This window comes from Oncorhynchus gorbuscha, linkage group LG18 (assembly GCF_021184085.1).
Source record: "Oncorhynchus gorbuscha isolate QuinsamMale2020 ecotype Even-year linkage group LG18, OgorEven_v1.0, whole genome shotgun sequence".
NCBI classification, from domain to species: Eukaryota; Metazoa; Chordata; class Actinopteri; order Salmoniformes; family Salmonidae; genus Oncorhynchus; species Oncorhynchus gorbuscha.
In genome coordinates this window covers 18,080,477-18,104,928 of record NC_060190.1, presented here as the reverse complement: position 1 = coordinate 18,104,928, position 24,452 = coordinate 18,080,477, and the positions used below count along the sequence as shown (strand labels likewise).

Below are 24,452 nucleotides of genomic sequence, written 5' to 3'. Positions count from 1 at the left end.
ACCCTGAACAGCTTCTACCCCCAAGCCATAAGACTGCTAAATAGTGAGTCCGGATAATTATTTGGTTAACTACCTGCATTGCCCCTTTTTGCACTAACTTTGTCTCATCACATACACTGCTGCTACTGTTGATCATCTGTCACTTTGTTCCTAGTTATATGTACAAATCTACCTGCATTACCTTGTGCCCCTGCACATGGACCCAGTGCTGGTACCCTGTGTATATAGCAAAGTTATTGTTACTCATGTCTATTTATTATTATTTCACTGTTAGTCTACACCGGTTGTTCACGAACATGTGACGATTACAATTATTTGACATGCACTCAAGAAGAAGCCACTCACATTCTTGTTCTCTGCAGCCTTCATTCTAAATGTGACCAGATAGTTACACAGCATACCCATGCATCCGTACACGTGAATGTACCAACTTCATTCTTTTGAGGCAATTCATCTGCCTTCTAATTCGGTCTGATGTAGGATCGCTGCCGACAACAACGATAATGTCACAAGTATTTATGGCGACCACATGGTACATCTCAAAGACAGAGCACCACCCAGGTATTAATAAATCACGTTGCTTTATTTAAATCAGCGGTAGGCAGTTATGCTATGAACAAAACCAAAGAAAAGAGGGAGAAAAAAAAGCAACCAAAAATAAGATCCAGCTACAATAACTGCACTTGGCACTGGATGACAGTTGTCAAAAAGAAAATTATACACACAAGTGTGTAAGTTCCTCCAATATACATATGAAAACGAAAAAAGGAAAACCTTAAATACCAGCTTTTATGTGGTCTCCATGACACCCAAATTGTTATTAACATTACAAAATGTTCAACTCCCCCAACAAATCCCCACCCCTAATGACACCAGATCTCAAAAAATGTATCTTCACTGGAGCTGAGACTATGGAGATTTCCTACTGGTCTCAGAATGACTTCCTCTCTAAACAGGTTACATACGGTTCAGTACACCCCTAACAACAAGCCCTAGGTCTGATGGATTGTTGAGCTCACAATGGTTAAGGATAGGCCCTGGGATAGAGATCCTAGACCTGTTGTTAGAGGGCAAACTAACCCAGACCTTAAAAAAAAAAATGGACTCGTGTGTCCAACAGCCATGATGAGGAGAACACGTCCTCACTCTTTATTTTGAGTAATGCACTGCAAAAGAAATACACAAATCCGTACAAATAACATGTCTGACAAAACAAAAAGGCAAAACCTCTTCTCCTCCAAAAGGAAAGCGCATCAGCAAAATGAATGTGAACACAAAACGTGACTCCAATTACAAGGCTGAGCAGTCCTCATTGGAATTTAATGCATGGCAAATATTTTGCCATCAGTGGAATGAAATGCCTTTAAAAATATTTTTATCGTGAGGGAAGGTCAACCGTTTCTTTTTGTAATCATCACATCCCCCTTACGACACACTATTTGGATATGGGAGTCGGACAAGTGGGCAGGTGGACCCTGTGAGAAGGAGAAACATGCCCCATAAACCACCTGCCCTCTAACCCACCATCATCCCCTGACCTCTCAACATTACAACAACCTTAAATTAACCTCGGGGATAAACAGAGTGTGTACCCATTCGTTACGAGGGACTCTAGAGGAGCAAGCAATCCCCCCGCTGATTAAGACAAAAGACGAAGATAAGCAGAAGGGTGGATTTAAGAAGGGCAGCTTGCCTTTGATGGGGGCCCCTTGTGTACCCCGTGCCCACAACACAGGGGAATCCAACACCCCCTCTATAAATGAATCCCTAATAATAATTGACTTCACTATTGGGATCGTGTTTTGACAGAATAAGTTGGGCAACATGATTTAAACTATTCCCAGGAGATGCGTTGTTAGCACCTCATCTATCTCCTCCCACCTCCCCAACCCCACCTAACCCCATCAGTCCGTCCCAGCATGCCCTTGGAGTGAGAGTGAGCAAATCTGGGACAAGTGGTAAAAAAAAGATGACCGCGTCGAGAAGATGAGGTGAGCAAAAGATGGATATCAAGTGGAGGACGTGGCGGAGGAGGGCGGGAGAGAAGACCAGGGTCGCATCCCAAATTGCACCCTATTCCCTAGATAGTGCACTACTTTTAACCAGACCCCATAGGGTAGTGCACGAAGGGAATAGGGTGCCATTTCAGACTTAGCCCAGACATGTGCATCTTGGAGGGGGTTTATCTGACGGTGACCCCTAGCTTCTCCAGGACACGTATCCCCTTCTCCTGGTACTCCTCCCTCGTCAGCCAGAAGTTGTCCTTGTCCTTCATGATGTCGGCCAGCACAGCCCCGCCCAGGAACACCATGTGCTTGCGCCGAGGGGGGTCTTCGATGCGGATCTTGAATTTCTGCACACGAGCAGGAAAGGAGAGACAGAATAGAAGATAAGGAGAACGGAAGAGTGTGAGAAGCGAAAACAAGAGCATAAGGGGGGGGGAAAGGAGAAATAAGGAAATGGGCAAAAGAGAAGGAAAAATATATGTTGGTGTCTGTTAACCTAAACTAAAAATAGGTGTAAAATCGTCTAATAATTACATGAACTGAACCAGCAGGCCTGTCATTGAAAATGCTGAAATGGATATTGTTGCCAAATTGAGCAATCAGTGTGTAACGGAATGAATGAGGAACAATGACACATTATATTTTAATTTTGTTGTCGAGCGCATGATTTAAACATGGTCCCATGACGAAAATAGTTCACTCTGTGTTTGAAGAAGCACATTGCTTGTGTTGTGTACACTATTTAAATTTAGGACAACACCGCCACCTGGTGGCCAATAAAATTAATGAAAATGGATTGTTAAATGTCTGTAAGTAGTTGATCCATCTGTTAAATGCCAAATATTGGACAGTAAAACCTGCACTAAAAACACCAACAATAAAATATGACATGTACTTGAAGCAAGCTACTTCAAAGTAAAGACATAGCGTTCGGTGTCTGTCCTCACCGAGAGCTTATCCACATCTCCCTTCAGCACGCGCTCCAGGTAGAGCTGCTTGAGCTCACGCTCCAGTCGAGAGGGAAGGCCAGGGTACATGGTGGAGCCCCCCGACAGCACTATGTGTTTGTAGAACTCAGACCTGTGGAGAGAAGGAAAAAAAGTTTAGGGAGAAGACCTGGAGGAAGGAAAAGGAATGGAGAGAAATAACAAAGGTGAATAAGAATGGTGACATGGAGCGAGGAAAAGCGAACATTCTGCCACAATGTGTTTGTAGAATTCAGCCCTGAGGAGAGAAGGTGAGGATGTTTAGGGGAGAGAAAAAGGGATGTAGAGAATAGAAGAAAAAATACAATATGGAGAATTTTTTTGTTGTCGTCATAATTCATCTAGAACTGACCCCATTTGGTCGACTGGTCGGTAGATAGGCTGCTGATCAAGCAAGATTTCTTTAGTCGAGCAGAGTAGGAAAAAAAAGTGTATAGAAATAAAAATCATGGTGTATAAGACACCCGTCTGATTCGTGCCTGTCTGAAATGACTTAAATGTAATGGAGGCTGAAATTGTATACATTAGTGCGCTGCTGAACTGGCGCCCTTTCCTAGACCTGTTTCTATGGCGCAGCGGTCTAAGGCACTACATCTCAGTGCTAGAGGCATCACTACAGACCCTGGTTCGATTCCAGGCTGTATCCCAACCGGCTGTGATTGGGAGTCCCATAGGGCGGCGCACAATTGTCCCAGCGTCGTTCGGGTTAGGGTTTGGCCGTGGTAGGCAGTCATTGTAAATAATAATTTGTTCTTAACTGACTTGCCTAAAAACATTTGCAAAGTTTATTGATGTTGAGAACAATGGGGTGGAGGCAGCAGCTGAGTTAAGAGACGAGAAAACAGCCCTTACCTTAATTGTCTAAAAAAAAAGTGAGGAGAAAGGGAAAAACTTAATTAGGTCTATAATCAATCGCCTAACTTAAAATGTGCCTGGCTTAGGGCCTCCCAGGTGGCGCAGTGGTCTAGGGCACTGAATCGCAGCGCCACCAGCTGTGCCACCAGAGACTCTGGGTTCGCGCCCAGGCTCTGTCCCAGCCAGCCGCAACCGGGTTAGGGAGGGTTTGGCCGGTAGGGATTTCCTTGCACGCTAACCAAGGTCGCCAGGTGCACGGTGTTTCCTCCGACACATTGGTTTGGCTGCCTTCGGGGTTGGATGCACGCGGTGTTAAGAAGCAGTGTGGCTTGGTTAAGGTTGTGTTTCAGAGGACACATGGCTTTCGGGCTCTCTCCGGAGCCCGTACGGGAGTTGTTGCGATGAGACAAGGTAGTATTTACTAACAATTGGATACCACGAAATTGGGGAGAAAAGGGGGTAAAATAAAAATTTTAAAAAATGTGCCTGGCTTTAGAAATCATCCATACAGTCAAAGGTTTGGACACACCTACTCCAAGGGTTTTTCATTATTTCTACATTGTAGAACAGTTGCCTGCATCCGTAATGGGTCTGCGGTCAAACGACCACCCCTCATCACTGTCAAACGCCAAAACACTTCAGCGAGCAGGCCTTTCTAAATCGACCTGGCCCGGGTATCCTGGAAGGATATTGACCTCATCCCATCAGTAGAGGATGCCTGGTTATTCTTTAAAAGTGCCTTCCTCACCATCTTAAATAAACATGCCCCATTCAAAAAAATGTAGAACCAGGAACCAGATATTGCCCTTGGTTCTCTCCAGACCTGACTGCCCTTGACCAACACAAAAACATCCTGTTGCATTCTGCATTAGCATCAAACAGCCCCCGGGATATGCAACTTTTCAGGGAAGTTAAGAACAAATATACACAGGCAGTTTTTTCAAGCAGACATTTGCATCCTGTAGCACAAACTCAAAAAAGTTCTGAAGAATAAGAGCACCTCCTCCCAGCTGCCCACTGCACTGAGGCTAGGAAATACTGTCACCACTGATAAATCCACTATAATTAAGAATTTCAATAAGCATTTTTCTACGGCTGGCCATGCTTTCCACCTGGCTACCCCAATCCACAGCCCTCCACCCCCCACAGCAACTTGCCCAAGCCTCCCCCACTTCTCCTTCACCCAAATCCAGATAGTTGATGTTCTGAAAGCTGCAAAATCTGGACCCCTACAAATCAGCCGTGCTAGACAATCTGGACCCTCTAAAAATCATCTGCCGAAATTGTTGTAACCCCTATTACTAACCTGTTCAACCTCTCATATTTTCTGAGACTCCCATAGATTGGAAGGCTGCCACAGTCATTCCCCTCTTCAAAAGGGGGAGACACTCTAGACCCAAACTGCTACAGAGCGATATCTATTCTACCCTGCCTTTCTAAGGTCTTCGAAAGCCAAGTTAACAAACATATTACCAACCATTTCGAATCCCACCGTACCTTCTCTGCTATGCATTCTGGTTTCATAGCTGGTCATGGGTGCACCTCAGCCACGCTCAAGGTCCTAAACAATATCATAACCGCCATCGATAAGAGACATTCCTGTGCAGCCGTATTCGTCGACCTGGCTAAGGCTTTCAACTCTGTCAATCACAACATTCTTATCGGCAGACTCAACAGCCTTGGTTTCTCAAATGACTGCCTCACCTGGTTCACCAACTACTTCTCAGATAGAGTTCAGTGTGTCAAATTGGAGGGCCTGTTGTTCGGACCTCTGGCAGTCTATGGGGGTGCCACAGGATTCAATTCTCGGGCCGACTCTTTTCTCTGTATACATCAATGTCGCCGCTCTTGCTGCTGGTGATCCTTTGATCCATCTCTACACAGACGACACCATTCTGTATACCTCTGGCCCTTCTTTGGGCACTATGTTAAATTAACTAACCTCCAGACGAACTTCAATGCCGTACAACTCTCCTTCCGTGGCCTCCAACTGCTCTTAAATACAAGTAAAACTAAATGCATGCTCTTCAACCGATTGCTGCCCTCACATGCCCGTTTGTCCAGCATCACTACTCTGGACGGTTCTGACTTAGAATATGTGGACAACTACAAATACCTAGGTGTCTGGTTAGACTTTAAACTCTCCTTCCAGACTGACATTAAACATCTCCAATCAAAAATGTAATCTAGAATCTGCTTTCTATTTCGCAACACAGCATCCTTCACTCATGCTGCCAAACATACCCTCGTAAAACTGACCACCCAACCGATCCGACTTCGGCGATGTCATTTACAACATAGCCTCCAACACTCTACTCAACAAATTGGATGCAGTCTCTCACAGCGCCATCCGTTTTGTCACCAAAGCCCATATACTACCCACCACTGCAACCTGTACTCCCTCGTTGGCTGGCCCTCGCTTCATACTCGTCGCCAAACCCACTGGCTCCAGGTCATCTACAAGTCTCTGCTAGGTAAAGCCCCGCCTTTTCTCAGCTCACTGGTCACCATAGCAGCACCCACCCATAGCACCCTCTCCAGCAGGTATATCTCACTGGTCACCCCCAAAGCAAATTCTTCCTTTGGCCACCTCTCCTTCCAGTTCTCTGCTGCCAATGACTGGAACATACTGCAACAATTTCTAAAGCTGGAGACTCTTACTTCCTCACTAGCTTTAATCACCAGCTGTCAGAGCAGCTCACAGATCACTGCACATTGCCCATCTGTAAATAGCCCATCCAATCTACCTCATCCCCATACTGTATTTATTTATTTTACTCCTTTGCACCGCAGTATCTCTACTTGCACATTCATCTTCTGCACATTCTACCATTCTAGTGTTTAATTGCTATATTGTAATTACTTTGCCACCATGGTCTATTTATTGCCTTACCTCCCTTATCCTACCTCATTTGCACATGCTGTATATAGACTTTTCTACTGTATTATTGATTGTATGCTTGTTAATTCCATGTGTAACTGTGTTGTTGTATGTGTCAAACTGCTTTGCTTCATCTTGGCCAGGTCGCAGTTGCAAATGAGAACTTGTTCTCAACTAGACTACCTGGTTAAATAAAGGTGAAAAAAATATATATATTTTTACTATTTTCTACATTGTAGAATAATTGTGAAGACATCAAAACTATGAAATAACATATATGGAACCATGTAGTAACCAGAAAAGGTGCTAAACAAATCAAAATCTATTTTATAGTTGAGATTCTTCAAATAGCCACCCTTTGCCCTGATGACAGCTTTGCACACTCTTGGTATTATCTCAACCAGCTTCATGAGGTAGTCACCTGGAATGCTTTTCAAACAGTTCCCACATATGCTGAGCACTTGTTGGCTGCTTTTCCTTCACTCTGTGGTCCAACTCATCCCAACCATCTCAATAGGGTTGAGGTCGGGTGATTGTGGAGGCCAGGTCATCTGATGCCGCACTCCATAACTCCTTAGTCGATTAGCCCTTACACAGCCTGGAGGTGTGTTTTGAGTCATTCACCTGTTGCAGAAAGCTGTGGTAGCCATGCTGGTTAAGTGTGCCTTGAATTATAAATAGAAATCAGACAGTGTCACCAGCAAAGCACCCCCACATATCCTCCTCCATGCTTCACGGTGGGAACCACACATGCGGAGATCATTTGTTCCCCTACTCTGCATCTCACAAAGACATGGCGGTTGGAACCAAAAATCTCAAATTTCCACAGGTCTAATGTCCATTGCTCATGTTTCTTGGCCCAAGCAAGTCTCTTCTTATTGTTGGTGTCCTTCAGTTGTTTCTTTGGAACAATCTGACGATGAAGGCCTGATTCACGCAGTCTCCTCTGAACAGTTGATATCGAGATGTGTCTGTTACTTGAACTCTGTGAATAATTTATTTGGGCTGCAATCTGAGGTGCAGTTAATTGCTCATTTCTGAGGCTGGTAACTAATGAACTCACCCTCTGCAGCAGAGGTAACTCTGGGTCTTCCTTTCCAGTGGCGGTCCTCATGACAGCCAGTTTCATCATTGCACTTGATGGTTTTTGCAACTGCACTTGAAGAAACATTCAAAGTTCTTTAAAAATGTTACAGATTGACTACCCTTCATGTCTTAAAGTAATGGACTGTTGTTTCTCTTTGCTTATTTGAGCTGTTCTTGCCACAATCTGGACTTGGTCTTTTACCAAATAGGGCTATATTCTGTATACCACCCCTACCTCGTCACAACACAACTGATTGGCTCAAATGCATTCATAAATAAATTAGGCACATTTGGGCAGTAGTGACAATTCTGAACAGAAATGCAATGGGTCATTGGATCAGTCTGAAACTCTGCACATACATTGCTGCCACCTAGTGGACAAAATCTAGATTGTGCCTTGGCTAGAATAATACATCATGACCTTTCGCTTGCATTTCAAAGATGGGGGGAAAAAAAAGTTTTTGTACCTTTTACCAGATCTAGTGTGTTATTCTCCTAGATTCCTTTCACATTTCCACAAACTTCAAAGTGTTTCCTTTCAAATGGTACCAAGAATATTCATATCCTTGCTTCAAGCAGTTTGATTTGGGTATGTCATTTTATTTATTACTTTATTTAACCAGGAAGGGCTCATTGAGATTAAAATCTCTTTTTCAAGAGCGCCCTAGCCAAGATTGGCAGCACCAAGTCATTACAAAAAAATTACAGACAGACATAAAAACTACAAGTAATCTAGTAAAACCCATTGAATTCACAAGAGTATAAAACAGCAAATTAAAAACATTGACAGGTCAGGGAATCAGCCTGAAAATCCTTCATCAGTGATTTAAAAACACAAATCGGGACAAGTTCTTCCAGTTTAAAAGTATTTTGTAAGGTGTTCCAAGACGATGGCGCAGAGTACATAAAAGCCCTTTTACCAAATTCAGTTGGGACATTTGGAACAGTTAGCAGGATAAAGTCCAGCGAATGAAGAGAGTACCCACCACATTTCTGAACAATAAAAATGCCCAAATAAAAAAAGGTAGTAAACCCCAAATGGCTTTGTAGATAAAAGTATACCAGTGACTGAGCCTACGAGTGACTAGAGAAGGCCAGCCAACCCTGGTATACAAAGTGCAGTGGTGCGTAAAGGGTTTGTAAATAAAAGTATACCAGTGACTGAGCCTACGAGTGACTAGAGAAGGCCAGCCAACCCTGGTATACAAAGTGCAGTGGTGCGTAAGGGTTTTGCAGTTTAAAATAAATCTCAAAGTGCCATGGTAAAGAGTGTCAATTGATCTCAAACACTGAGCGGAAGCATTCATATATAAAATATCCCCATAGTCTAGTAAAGGCATAAATGTAGCTGATTTACTAGCCTCCTCCTGGCTTCAAAATAAAAACAGGCCTTATTCCTAAAATAAAATCCCAATTTCAGCTTCAATTTTTTTTGTAAGTTGTTGAATATGCAATTTAAAAAGAGGCCGTCATCAATTAAAATGTCAAGATATTTATATGAGGTTACAACCTTAATCTCCTTGCCCTGACAGGTGGTAATAGGTGAATTTATTTATTGCATTAGAAAACACCATTTAGTTTAGTCAGTATTGAGGATAAGATTCAATTGACATACGGTATGTTGAACAGTATAAAAACGCGAAAATGTTTTTTTAAAAAGGGTCCGATCCTTAAAAGGTTTTTAACGAGGAAAGAAATTCCACAAATTAACAAGGAACACCTGTTAATTGAAATGCATTCCAGTTGACTAGCTCATGAAGCTGGTTGGGAGAATGCTAAGAGTGTGCAAAACTGTCATCAAGGCAAAGGGTGGCTTGACCATCTTGGTTGACCAAGATTTTATTTTTGTCGGGGACAGCCCAGATTCCATCATAGCACTGCAGTGACAACTAGTGACTGACCTTTGAAGGGTTTTGGCTATGCAGTTCAACATCATCACTCTGCTCAAGAGCATCCACTCAAAGTCTAGAACGTAAACTAATGAAATGGCAAAAGGAGATGTGAAAGGGAAGGATAGAGGTTTGGAAATTACTGGGTCTCTCACTAGTAAGTAGGGGGAGTCTGTCATGGAGTTACCTGGTGTCGATGTCTGCTGCATTGATGGTGTTGAAGAGGAGCTCTGCCACCCCGACTCCCTCCACGTTGATGAGGTGGGGCTGGAATAGAGCCTCAGGGGCCTCGAACCGCTCCCCTCCCACCTTGATCATCCTGCCGTCGGGGAGCTGGGGACACAGAAAGGGGAACAACATTCACACATCGGAAAGCATTTAGTTGACATCGAGACAGGACTGATGGCTTTCTTCTGCTAGAACGCTGCTAGGGAAATATGAAGGCAATGCTTGGCTAGAGATGGACAATACACACTGTTTGGAACTGGCAACATTAAGAGTCTTTCTCTCTCTGGTCAGATGGAGCCGGCTGACAGACAGTAGGCCTTTTACAGAGCGTGGCGGAACACTATGTGGGAGGAAGCATAAAGGGCCCATTGACGGCTCCAGTCTGGAGTCCAGAGGAGGAAACAGACACCAGGTCAGCACGTGGCGTGGGAGTCTGGGTCGTACAGGAAATGATGTCACGCCCATGGATGGGGAGGGGGGAGTCGTTTCTTCAACTCTACAGTAGTGCCCTTGTTCCATTCTATGTCCTCCGCCTCTCCCTCTCTCTCCAGGATTTGGGCAAGGAAACAGGGAGGTGCGCCGCCGCCCGCCACACATGGAAAATTCCGTCCACTCCCTCTACATCACAGAGACTCGCGGTTCCTTCGTGGTTCACCTCCAACCCCTACCGGCCATCAAACCCGATTTGTGCAAAGTAACCTGGGGACATCCAGAGCTTGGTTCAAGAGCTCCTCCCACACTAAATATGTCTCCTACTGATCTAAAATTATAACCGGATATCCATGATACATTATGTCCACAAGGAGGCAGTGTTACCATATAGCCAGGCCTCAAATACAGATAAATTCTATTATTCTCAGTATAAAATGGTGTCACCCTTACCAGGCAAGACTAAGGAGAATATGATGCAGTGTTTGGGGTGATGAGTTATATAATTTTTTAAAAGTAATGCATTACATAATCAGATTACTTTTGTAAGTAACTCGTAGCTTTTTAAAAATCGGGTAATATTATTACAGTTACTGTCAAACAACGTGTGCATTACTTCCAGAATCATCTCTCTACCGGGCGCGTGTTTCCCATGATCCGATCTCAAATTGGAGAAAAGTCATGGCAGCTGCTGTCCATAGAAATATATAGAGGGTGCACCTCTGATATTTGCCTTTGATCACTTCTGTGATAGAAAAGCCTATAGAGGTTTTCCTGTCTAGTGACAAACGTGCCTTCTATACATCTCTATGTACTAGCGGCTCGAGAGAAAGATTTTTGAATGAAAAGATAGGAAATCTGTACAGATGTTTGGCTTACAGTATATATGGCTAATTAAGCAGCCCATATATAGCTCACCACTTGTCGACTAGCACAGGAAAGCAGTGCCACAGATGAAAGGAGTAACTAGCGATCAAACCTGAGTTAGTAAGTAGCCCATCTTTGGTAGAGCGCACAAGGCTCACCTTGCGCAATCCGACACTCAAGCAAACAATTCGATTTTTAAGGTTGTACTACCTAAACTTGTACAATAAGAACTGGAAGTGTAGGACTCGACCAGGATAATGACCGTGTAGGACTGTGTTACTGACCGTGTAGGACTCAACCAGCACGGTGGTCTCCAGCGCCAGCTTCTGCTCCTGCTCGATGTTGTAGCCCACGTAGCACAGCTTCTCCTTCATCATGCGCACCGTCTCAAAGTCCGCCGAGTGGTTGAAGGCGTAGCCCCTCAGCAACAGCAGCTGAATAAAGGTCAGAGGTGAGGGATGTGTTTGGTTGGTTTGCAGATATCTCAGTTGTAAAGGACTGCAAAACTCATTTAAAAAGACTCCAACACTCTTTAAATCGTCACCTTAAAAATCACAAATCTTAACATGAAATAATGAACAGGTGTGGTTTACAGTCGACTCCTTTCCACTCGCAAGTCATCAGACATAGTCATGAGGGAATCACCCCCTAGTTAGTTCCTCCTAGGCTCTTGCGTAGATTTGAAAGAATTAGGCTATATAGTTACAAATATATATGGTAGTAGCTCCAATGGGCAAGGCTCAATATGTATCATGGTACGTTATTCAGTCTTCCCATATCTACACATGCCTCGGGGCTAGGAGTGGTTTCTGGACAGGACATTCTACGACAGTCACGTGTGGGGAACGAGGGTGTACCTTGATGAGGTAGCGCGTGATGTCTCGTCCTGCAATGTCCAGGCGTCTGGTCAGGTGGGGCAGGGAGAAGCCTTCGTACACGGGGCAGATGTGGGTGACGCCATCACCAGAGTCCACCACCACGCCAGTCAGGAGACCTACATTTAAAAAAAAATTTTTTTAAACACAGCAGTGCCAACAGAATAGGGCCAGTGAGAAAACACATCCACCGTTTCCAAAGCCCATATCAACATTATAGACCATTTCTGTCATTACTCGTTTGAAATGGACTGCTTTTTATTCATTGTTATTACCGATTTCTTGGTGTCAAGAGTTTTCCATCATAATACTGTTTATTGGTTCAATATCAAACAAATGCTTAGGCCAATGACAGTAGAGAACAACAAGAAGTGTACAGCTACCTATTCAACTACGTGCTGCTGCAGATTCAACTCTCGTCCTGCCACTGAAAGGGTCACACATTAGAACAGCTTGTTTCATCCCTCATTCCACAGCTGTGCTTATTTTTTTTTTACCAGAGAAAGACCGATGTTAGAAATACAATCAGTACAGTACAAATGGAAGCACTTTATTTTACGATACTAGCTATTTACTACGGTAGGAAAGGATGTGGTATCAATGGGTACTTTCTGGTACTTACTTCAAATAATCGGTAACTATCTGGTACCAAATCAATTGTTTTAATTTGTTTCTCAAAGAAACAAACAAGAAACTCATTAGGTTATTAACTAATAACCATTTTAAAATGTAAAGTAAATATCTGGTACTTTCTGTACCGGAAAATAAAGTATAAGTCCAAAATAATTGTTGCTACCATGGTAGAAACGTAGCCAAAGCAAATTACCGGGTATAATCTCCTACATTCCTCCATGTGTTCTGAAAGGTACTTTAAATTGCAATTCGTTGGAGTGAAATCTCAGGTACCCAGTGTTCTTCACTGGTTTTGGGTGTCCTACCTTCCTTCTAGTGGCCTTGTTTAGTTTTAAAGAACCTACCTTGAGCATAGAGTGTGAGCACAGCTTGGATGGCTATGTAAACCCCAGAGAACTGGTATGTCTCAAACATCACCTAGAAAAGAGGTGGGGAGTGCGAGAGTATGTCACTGGAATGTATAGTTACTGCAACAACAACAACAAATCTGTGCATTTATAGTTAAACAGTAACTTAGCATCTTGCTAATACAAATGAGCTTTGCTTTTGGCAATGCTAGGAAAGCCGCAACAAATCTAACCTCAACTTCCACTCAAAGGAATAGACCTCCATGTTCATAAACCTGAAGTTTAAATGGGTGAAAAGGACTTATTCTCAAAGAACTTAGCCATGGCTGGCCCCCACTCAGAGGACAGCCTGAATCATTAATAACAGTGGCTCTGACTGACTCCCACTGAGGAGCTGTCGCCAGGCAGCAGATCTGGGTTCAAATAGCATTTCAAGTCTTTCAAATACTTTAGCTGTGGTTGATTGACCTGGCCTTGCACAATGGAAGCAATGGAGTAGTCCCAAAAATGCAATGTCCACCCATGTGAAACTCCAGACAGGCTCAATCAAACTCAAACTCAATCAAATACTCGTTGAAACCAGGTCTGCCAGGCAGTGTTGCTGCCTTAGTCACAATGACTGACAAGTTGCAACTCGAAGATAAACCTCCTTATTGGGAGCACTACTGCCTCCTCGGCACAGAGCATCACTGTTATGACTGATGAATCATTTAAGACCCACAATGGAACAGTATAAAAGGCCTTACAAGAGATCTCCTCCAGCCGTTCCGGGTAAACTCCAGAATACACACTTTCAAAACTAAAGCATGTTAATGAAATTGTCCTCTGACAACATATTTAGTAGTTGTGGGTTAACAAAAAGAAACACTTTTTAAAAATGTATACGCACCTCAATGATCTTCTCGCGGTTCTTGGTTGGGTTCATAGGCGGCTCGGTGAGCAGGATCTTGCAGTTGCGCGAGTCGATGTTGAGCTTCTCGGGACCAAAGGTGTAGTCCCACAGGTGCTTCATGTCATCCCAGTTCCTCACGATGCCGTTCTCCATGGGGTAGTTCACCTCCAGCATGGAGCGCAGCTCGCTCGCCTCATCCCCCACCATCAGGTCCTGGGGAGGGAGGGGATAAAGATCAGTTTCTCTCAGACTAGGGTCAAAACCAGGATGTGACTTTTTAAAACGAACCCACAGTTTAGGAGGGACCCCAATAGTGCAGTAGCCACTGAATATTACTGCATAGAAAAGTTGCAGTGTCCACCACCCAAGTCATTGACGTACCACAGCAACAAACCGACTGTCACAGTGTCAATGCCGACTGACCACAGCTATACAAAAAAAAAAAAGAGGATGGAAAGCTCTGGGTAAGAAGGTAACAACGTCCCAAAAGGACATCCACCATCTTAAGATGCTCTACAGAACAAACTTAAAGCACTTCCCTAAAAGGACATTTGCATGCCACAATAAAAAAGTAAAACATCACTTATTATAGTTGCAGTCAACATCTAGTCATTCTGCGGGCATGTTGCTTTTAGTGATCTGACGATACTTTCAGCCCTGCTCCAGAGAACCGGCGGTAGATAAGGCAACATTAGATAAAGATTCCAGACATACAGTCAGAGCACACTGTTAGTAGAACGGAATCCATTTGGTTAATTGGGATGCAGATCCTATTGAAAATGTCTAGAAGCTGTAGTATAGACACTCAGAATAGGCTTGACTGTCTACCGCCCAACAAACAAGTCACTCGTAATGGCAGAGAACTACATTGGTAAACTCATGCTCAGTGTGGTAGTTATGAGGAGGCTTGCAAGTTTATTTTAACATGAGAAGCTACAGCAGACAACATGTTCCCCTTCTCATGATGATCTCTCTACCATTGATATCAATCCAAAATTAAATCTAGAATCGGCTTCCTATTTCGCAAGAAAGCCTCCTTCACTCATGCTGCCAAACATACCCTCGTAAAACTGACTATCCTGCCGATCCTTGACTTCGGCAATGTCATTTACAAAATAGCCTTCAACACCACTCAGCAAATTGGATGCAGTCTATCACAGTGCCATCTGTTTTGTCACCAAAGCCCCATCTACAGTTGAAGTCAGAAGTTTACATACACCTTAGCCAAATACATTTAAACTCAGTTTCACAATTCCTGACATTTAATCCTAGTAAAAATCCCCTGTCTTAGGTCAGTTAGGACACCACTTTATTTTAATGTGAAATGTCAGAATAATAGCAGAGAAAATTATTTTTCTTTCATCACATTCCCAGTGGGTCAGAAGTTTACATACACTCAATTCGTATTTGGTAGCATTGCCTTTAAATTGTTTAACTTGGGTCAAATGTTCCCGGGTAGCCTTCCACAAGCTTCCCACAATAAGTAGGGTGAATTTTGGCCCATTCCTCCTGACAGAGCTGGTGTAATTGAGTCAGGTTTGTAGGCCTCCTTGCACACACACTTTTTCAGTTCTGCTCACAAATTTTCTATGGGATTGAGGTCAGGGCTTTGTGATGGCCACTCAAATACCTTGACTTTGTTGTCCTTAAGCCATTTTGCCACAACTTTGGAAGTATGCTTGGGGTATTTGTCCATTTGGAAGACCCATTTGCAACCAAGCTTTAACTTCCTGACTGATGTCTTGAGATGTTGTTTCAATATATCCACATCATTTTCCTGCCTCATGATGCCATATATTTTGTTAAGTGCACCAGTCCCTCCTGCAGCAAAGCACCCCCAAAAACATGCTGCCACCCCCACGCTTCACGGTTGGGATGGTGTTCTTCGGCTTGCAAGCCTACCCCTCTTTCCTCCAAACATAACGATGGTAATTATGGCCCAACAGTTCCATTTTTATTTCATCAGACCAGAGGACGTCTCCAAAAAGTACAATCTTTGTCCCCATGTGCAATTGCAAACCGTAGTCTATCTTTTTTTAATTGCGGTTTTGGAGCAGTGGCTTCTTCCTTACTGAGTGGCCTTTCAGGTTAAGTCGAAGTAGGAGTCGTTTTACTGTGGAGGTAGATACTTTTATACCCATTTCCTCCAGCATCTTCACAAGGTCCTTTGCTGTTGTTCTGGGATTGATTTGCACTTTTCCCACCAAAGTATGTTCATCTCTAGGAGACAGAACGCATCTCCTTCCTGAGCGGTATGATGGCTGTGTGGTCCCATTGTGTTTATACTTGCGTAACTATTGTTTGTAAAGATGTACTTGGTACGTTCAGGCATTTGGAAATTGCTCCCAAGGATGAACCAGACTTGGAGATCAACAATACATTTTCTGAGGTCTTGGCTGATTTCTTTTGATTTTCCCATGATGTCAAGCAAAGAGGCACTGAGTTTGAAGGTAGGCCTTGAAATACTGGTACACCTCCAATTGACACAAATGATGTCAATTAGCCTATCAGAAGCTTCTAAAACCATTACATCATTTTCTGGAATTGTCCAAGCCGTTTAAAGGCACACTTTGGACCCACTGGAATTGTGATACAGTGAAATAATCTGTCTGTAAACAATTGTTGGAAAAATTGTGGCATGCACAAAGTAGATGTCCTAACCAACTTGCCAAAACTATAGTTTGTTAACAAGAAATTTGTGGAGTGGTTGAAAAACTAGTTTCAATGACTCCAACCTAAGTGTATGTAAACTTCCGACTTCAACTGTACTACCCACCATTGTGACCTGTATGCTCTCGTTGGCTGGTCCTCGATACACATTTGTCGCCAAACCCACTAGTTCCAGGTCATCTATAAGTCTTTGCTAGGTAAAGCTCCGCCTTATCTCAGCTCACTGGTCACCATAGCAACACCCACCCGTAGCACCGCTCCAGCAGGTATATTTCACTAGTCATCCCCAAAGCAAACACCTTATTTTGGCCGCCTTACCTTCCAGTACTCTGCTGCCAATGACTGGAACGAATTGCAAAAATCACTGAAGTTGGACTTATATTTCTCTCACTGACTTCAAGCATCGGCTGTTAGAGCAGCTTACCGATCGCTGCAGCGGTACACAGCCCATCTGTAAATAGCCCATCCAACCATCTACCTACCTCATCCCATATTTGTTTTTTTTCCTGCTCTTTTGCACACCAGTATTTCTACTTGCACATCCTCATCTGCACATCTATCACTCCAGTGTTAATTGCTAAATTGTAATTACTTCGCCACTATGGCCTATTTATTGCCTTACCTCCTTACTTCATTCGCACACACTGTATACAGATCTTCTATTGTGTTAATGACTGTACATTTGTTTATCCCATGTGTAGCAGCAGCAGGTAGCCTAGCGGTTAGAGCGTTGGACTAGTAACCGGAAGGTTGCTAGATTGAATCCCCGAGCTGACAAGCTAAAAAATGTGTTAGGCAGTTAACCCACTGTTCCTAGGCCGTCATTGTAAATAAGAATTTATTCTTAACTGAATTGCTTAGCTAAATTAACTAAAGAAATAACTTGTTTTTGTCTCACTGCTTTGCTTTATCTTGGCCAGATCACAGTTGTAAATTAAAACTTGTTCACAACTGGCCTACCTGGTTAAATAAAAGGTGAAACAAAAAATTGCTGTTTCCTTCTGCAACTGCTTGTATGTACACAAGACCATGAATGTCTGTCAGTGTTCAGACCACTGTATTTAACATGTTGATTTGTAAAAAAAAAAAAAAAAAAACAAGGAGTAAAACAGTTTGTAAGGTTAGCCAGAACACCATTTCATCACAGAAAACCAGGGAAAGAGTAGTAGAGCGGGAATGAGGAAGCAATGCCAAACAATTGACAGAAAAAGAAAAGGACCATTCTTGTCGGAGAGATGACGAGTGCAGCCATTTCATTGTCCGAGCAGACAGCAGGGGCCCATGAAACTGCAAACATACACACTTACCATCTTTCCGTTATTCTACCTCAACAGGAAAAAAGGAGGAGAGGTGGGAGAAAGAGAGGGATGAAGCAGAGGGTCAGAAGATAGAACAGAGAGAGAGGAGGACAGAGGAGCCAAGGACAGAGGTGAATCAGTGTGTGTCCTACAAAAACCACCCATCCTCTCATATAATGCTGCAATGTTATCAAAGGTTATTGTTAATGTGTAACGCCCTGATAGCAAGACTAGGTGCGACATCTAGGCTAAATCAACAAATCATGCCCTACGTCCCAAAAGGAATCCTATTCCCTATGCAGTGCACTACTTTTGATCAGTGCCCATAGGGTTAAAAGTAAAGTAACTATGTAGGGCATAGGGTGCCATTTGGGATTCAACCAGAAATGGTAAATATTAGCCTATTGTTTCCCATAGGGAACAGTGTGTTGGATTGTTGGATTTCCAGAGGACACTCAATGGAGGAAATACTTTTTTTAAACTCTCCAATACTGTGAAAAACTCAACTCAAATGGCCGGTTTCCCAAACACAGATTAAGGCTAGTCCTGGAATAAAGCACTGTCAACTAAGAATCTCCATTGAAATAGCTTCTTTATCCAGAATAAGTGTTAGGAAAATTGCTCCAACAAGTACACAGTGGAGAGACTAAGCAAAATGTAATCTAACATAAAGTAGTGTAAATCAAAAAATGTGCTCCATTCTCCCGCTAGGTCTACATGTTCTGAAAAATAAAAACTTAAAAACTAGTGGTAGGTAGCCTAGTAGGGCGGCAGGTAGCCTAGTAGGGCGGCAGGTAGCCTAGTAGGGCGGCAGGTAGCCTAGTAGGGCGGCAGGTAGCCTAGTAGGGCGGCAGGTAGCCTAGTAGGGCGGCAGGTAGCCTAGTAGGGCGGCAGGTAGCCTAGTAGGGCGGCAGGTAGCCTAGTAGGGCGGCAGGTAGCCTAGCAGTTAGAGCGTTGGACTCGTAACCGAAAGGTTGCAAGATCGAACCCCCGAGCTGACAAGGTAAAAATGTGTCATTCTGCCCCTGAACAAGGCAGTTAACCCATTGTTCCTAGGCTGTCAATGAAAATAAGAATGTTCTTAACTGACTTGCTTAGTTAAATAAAAAGGTAAAATAATTGAAAATAAAATAACCAAAAAGGTTGCTGGTTCGAATCAGAGCCGGCAAGGTAGAAAAAACTGCAGTTTGGCCCTTGAGCAAGACCAAGGTCACCCCCTCGATGACGTCGAATAAGCCAGCCCCCAGCCCCCCCGCACCTCTCTGATTCAGAGGGGGTTGGGTTAAAAGTGGAAAACAACGCATTCAATTGTGCAATCCCCTTTCCCCAGATGATAGGTACAAATGACAAAACAGGACCCATTTTACAAAGTACTCTGTATTACACTCAACCCAGATACTAATACCCATTTCAGACAGAATTCACAATATGTTACTCGTTTTAAAAAATTATGCAATATTTATATGACCCCCTTCGAAACAGGTTATTACCACTTTCTTGAGTAAATACTAAGAGACATATTTTTGTCTAGATATCAAAGGGATTTAACACTCATGTGAAGTAAACAAGTGAGGTTACCTTGATCTCAATGTTTCCCACTTTAGCTGTGGAGCGAATGATTGGCCTACCAACCAATGCAGGGAAAATGTGCTCTGGGAAGTTGGAGCCTGCATAGCCACACTTCACAAACTAGGATTAAAGGGAGAGACAAAGGGCACGGTCAGTGACAAACATTATTTTTGGTAAATAACATAGGACATAAATACATTTTCATAGCACACAGAATGACAAAATTAATAGAGATTAATAATAGCCCTACAGAAAAATACTAGAAATTGAATCAAAGCATTTTGCCCAGACTCCTTTAAAAGAAAACCTTTTAGTCCATTAACTCTGACATAACCTAGCCTGATCGATAATGCAGTAATGTACTTGTCTTGTTTATTAGGCAGAAGTTAGAGCCTTCTCTACTTTCTCTGAGTCACATGGTGCTGTTTGAGTTGCCTCGGTACAGATTTAGAATCAGCTTGCCCTGACCAAATCCTAACCATTAGTGGAGGAAATGCACAACTGACAAAATACCAGCCCCAGCAACTCCACCTTGTTTGTGAACACTGAGGCGTTACAGAGAAAGTTACAGCATTGGTAGTGTTATCATCCCACAATCACTACCTGACGTGCAGCATGCTTAGGAAGTTACGTAGACAACCTATGCGGAGAATTTCATTCAAACCTGTTAGGTTGTACTGTGCGTTTGCTTCGAGGAATAGCCTAGCGCTTGAATCGATACGAGCGCTTTTCCCATGCATGTTTAAAATCCACTGGGCTTTCTTTGGGCCTTACATAACGATTAATGACAATCGTCCTTCTTTCACCTACGTTACATAACTGACCACATCTCATTCTCAACCGTCCGGTAAGAAGAATAATGTAAGTGTATGACATGCATCATCAAGTAGACAACACATCATCAGCTCAGAGAGGAAGAGGTTACTCAAAGACAATAATAAAACAGGAGGTAGGCCAGTGTACAGCATGTCCCATTATATTCACAGTGTGAAAACAAAGGCTGTAAGCAGCGTAGTTTCTTTGCGGTAGGTAGCTGGAGAGAGACTGAGTCAGCTAACCACTGAATGGAACAGAAACCAAATAAACAGCATAAATAGATAGTATTTAGCCAGATAATACATTCATCCAAGGTAAAATGTTGGAGGTGAAAACGAAATTACATTTACATGTATTTGTCAATTTTAACCGGATGACTCATGTTTGCAAACACATTTTACAAGAGAGTGGCAATAGATCTGATAACTCCTTACATGGAAGAATGGTTTCTGACTTCCTCACTGTACAAGAATGATGCATGCGCAGTATCTACTGCTCGAGACAAGTTTAGTTGCTTAACTCGCCTTGGTCAACAGTTGGTAGCAATACTTTAATTGTGATACTTGTTTGTTGCTGCCTGGTTTAGTAAAAATGTATGTGCAAATCCTCATCCATTTACGCAACAGACAATGCAACAATGTAGCAGTGTAAAATACTTGTTACAAGTTCAAAGAAGTTTCGGTGAGGGCGGGAATACAGATAGATGCTGGATCATCGTTCTTTGTGAACAACACCAAATAGTATCAAAAAATGGAGTTACTGAATAAAACGCAATAGATCGTCATTTCCTTGCAATTAACAATGACGCTGGCAACTTCTTACAGAGAGCCTTAGTTTGAGCTAACAATCAAATTGAAGCAAGGGATGGAAATGTAGGGTAATGATGTCTGACGAAGAAATACAATATATAGCTACATGTGGCCGAACACGATATTTAAGTGTTCTCTGGAGCAAGCTATGAAACAATAAGACTGTGATTTGTAACGCTGAATGCTAACTATCGAGCTTGCTGGCCAGCCACCGAACTAGCTCGAGACGATTCGAGTTCCCAATGTCAGCCGACAGCTGCGATAACAATACTCAAGGCTACTCTCACTGATTCACGAATTCGAGGAAACACTCGGTACTCTAAACATTCCACCGACCGGTGTTAACCTTGCCACCTCTAATTGACAGATGCACCAACCTCAGTGAATGCATAACTAATTGACAAGCTGACAGATACGTTCACCCAGACCGTGGCTACACAACAAGCTAGCAATGAAACGAGCTACTTCCTGTTCCTCCCCATCTCGTCTCCTCTGCCAAAATGCACAGCACAAAAGCCGGAACGCTCATAATTTGACGATAGAACACGGTCTGTTTGTAAACTTACCCCGGTCCCATTGTCGCAAACCACCACTTTTCTTCCCTGGCTGTCCATTTTCTCGGAATACAGAAACCAGCAGCCCTCCTTTGCACAACTTTCTTCGGCAAGGCGGAAACCACCACCCCGGCTCTAGCAAAGGGCTTCTTCCGGAATGTATGACACATGCCCATATAATTTACACACCTATCAGGGTAGAGATAGCAAATAAATTCAGCCAATAACATATGGCAACGCCTTTCCATACACCTTTCTATTCGACAATCACAATGATTGACAGTGTCGTGTCAATCAGAATGTTGAAATATCCGTAATGCAAGCTTTATCAATACATTTAGGTGGTGGCCTGATGGGCCTACGCCGAAAACAGTTAAGTTGATCGATCTATGTCGAGGGAGGAGCAGATTTGTTTTCTTATATGACAATGAAATATTCTTATGATTACTGTAAAATGTGTTGGCACCTTCAATTCTTGCACATTTTCTCAGAAAAATTATATTTCAACCATAAAGAATGATAGAGGCCTCTAGTGGCCAACTTCATTAGCTGATCACATTCAAACACACTAAGACAGTTGTGAAGAGGGTGCAACAAAGCCTATTCCCCCTCAGGAGACTGAAAAGATTTGGCATGGGTCCTCAGATCCTCAAAGAGTTCTAGAGCTACACTGATTGCATCACTGCCTGGTATGGCAACTGCTCGGCCTCCGACCGCATGGCACTACAGATGGTAGTGCGTACAGCCCAGTACATCACTGGGGCCAAGCTTCCTGCCATCCAGGACCTCTATATCAGGCTACTCTCGGTTTGTAATCTGTGCATAGTCACTTTAACTCTACCTACATAAACATGTTACCTCAACTAACCGGTACCCTCTGCATTTAGCCTCGCCTGTTATTTTTTCTTAACTTCCTAAAGCATTGTTGGTTAAGGGCTTGTAAGTAAGCATTCGGCGCATGTGATAAATAACAATGTATTTGATCCCTCCTGGTGACCAATGGCAACCCGTCATTCAGAGCAGGTGACCTGTTTTGAGTCCGACATTTTTTGAAAAATAACAGGCTTGCCTATTTTGCATGCTATTTTGGCATTAATACTTGTCACATATCTTTTTGCAAACAATGTTAAAAAATATATTTAAAAAATACACTAGCATTCAAAATTTTGGGGTCACTTAGGACATTTGTTGTCCATTAAAATAACATAAAATTGGTCAGAAATACAGTATAGACATTGTTAATGTTGTAAATGACTATTGTAGCTGGAAACGACTGATTTTTAAATGGAATATCTACATAGGCGTACAGAGGCCCATTATCAGCAACAATCACTCCTGTGTTCCAATGGCACGTTGTGTTAGCTAATCCAAATTTATAATTTAAAAAAGGATAATTGATCATTAGAAAACCATTTGCAAATATGTTAGCACAGCTGAAAACTGTTGTTCTGATTAAAGCAGTAATAAAACTGTCCTTCTTTAGACTAGTTGAGTATTTGGAGCATCAGCATTTGTGGGTTTGATTACAGGCTCAAAATGGCCAGAAACAAAGCACTGTCTTCTGAAATTCATCAGTCTATTCTTGTTCTGAGAAATTAAGGCTATTCCATGCGAGAAATTGCCAAGAAACTGAAGATCTCGTACAAAGCTGTGTACTACTCCCTTCAGAGAACAGCACAAACTGGCCCTAACCAGAATAGAAAGAGTGGGAGGCCCCGGTGCACAACTGAGCAAGAGGACAAGTACATTAGTGTCTAGTTTGAGAAACAAATGCCTCACAAGTTCCTCTGTCCAGTGTCTGTGTTCTTTTACCCATCTTATTTTTTTTTATTGGCCAGTCTGAGATATAGCTTTTTATTTGCAACTCTGCCTAGACGGCCAGCATCCCGGAGTCACCTCTTCACTGTTGACGTTGAGACTGGTGTTTTGCGGGTACTATTTAAAGAAGCTGCCAGATGAGGACTTGTGAGGCGGCTGTTTCTCAAACTAGACACTAATGTACTTGTCATCTTGCTCGTAGGTATGTATGTATATATATATTTTTTTTTTATCAGCCGTTTCCAGCTACAATAGTCATTTACAATATTAACAATGCCTACACTGTATTTCTGATTTATTTTAATGGAACATTTTTTGCTTTTCTTTAAAAAACAAGGACATCTAAGTGACCCAAACTTTTGAACGGTAGTGTATATCATTGAGTTAAAGCCGCATACAAACATGGTCTCTTTTTTGTTTTCTTGAGTAAGACAGCTTCAAAATGCAGGTGTATCAGCCCAGTGCTTTTGGTGGAGGTGGAACAAGCCAGCAGAAAATACGGGGCGTTTCGCCATGATTGGCTCTGTGTTCTGTCACTCATGGGTAAACTACGTCACGGCAATGTCTAAAGGGAGAACTCGAAAGTTCTAGCTCTTTGGAAGTGTACATTCAAGAAGGCTCAAGGTCATTGGCCACAGATAAAATTACATAAAATCACAGTATATGTACATTAGCTTTGATTGGACTTATCTTGTCAACATCATACATTCAAAATCTTCACTAGCAGTCTATAAGGGCACAAGGCGAGACCCAAATGCAGACACAGGAGGCAGATGGTAGAGCTCCGATATTTATTATAACAAAGGGAGTAGGCAAAGGCAGGTCAGGAACAGGCGAGAGTTCATAAACCAGGTCAGTCTCCAAACAATACCAGACGATAGGCAGTCTCAAGGTCAGGCCAGGCAGGGGTCAGAAACCAGATCCAAGTCCAAAAACAGTACAGA

The 24,452-nt window shown here is 42.8% G+C and overlaps 1 protein-coding gene across 1 annotated transcript; it reads right to left on the bottom strand.

The window, feature by feature from the left end:
• Positions 1 to 564: 564 nt before the first annotated feature.
• LOC124003406 (actin-related protein 2-A-like) lies at positions 565 to 21,861 on the bottom strand. Its single transcript, XM_046311641.1, has 9 exons — positions 21,703 to 21,861; positions 19,521 to 19,631; positions 13,972 to 14,187; positions 13,080 to 13,152; positions 12,085 to 12,221; positions 11,512 to 11,661; positions 9,891 to 10,036; positions 2,954 to 3,086; positions 565 to 2,353 (listed from the first exon to the last, which is right to left on the bottom strand). The coding sequence occupies exons 1-9, from the start codon at positions 21,748 to 21,750 to the stop codon at positions 2,183 to 2,185; spliced, it is 1,185 nt and encodes a 394-aa protein (XP_046167597.1). The 5' UTR covers positions 21,751 to 21,861; the 3' UTR covers positions 565 to 2,182.
• Between the last annotated feature and the right edge of the window lie 2,591 nt (positions 21,862 to 24,452).

What these genes read in the sequence shown, in the direction of transcription:
- LOC124003406 (XM_046311641.1), bottom strand. Translation starts at nt 21,750, where the DNA reads ATGGACAGCCAGGGAAGAAAAGTGGTGGTTTGCGACAATGGGACCGGG. An exon ending in TCACGCGCTACCTCATCAAG is followed by an intron (nt 11,662 to 12,084) that starts GTACACCCTCGT and finishes ACCTTTATTCAG; the next exon opens with CTGCTGTTGCTGAGGGGCTA. An exon ending in TGCTGGTTGAGTCCTACACG is followed by an intron (nt 10,037 to 11,511) that starts GTCAGTAACACA and finishes CTGTGTCCCCAG; the next exon opens with CTCCCCGACGGCAGGATGAT.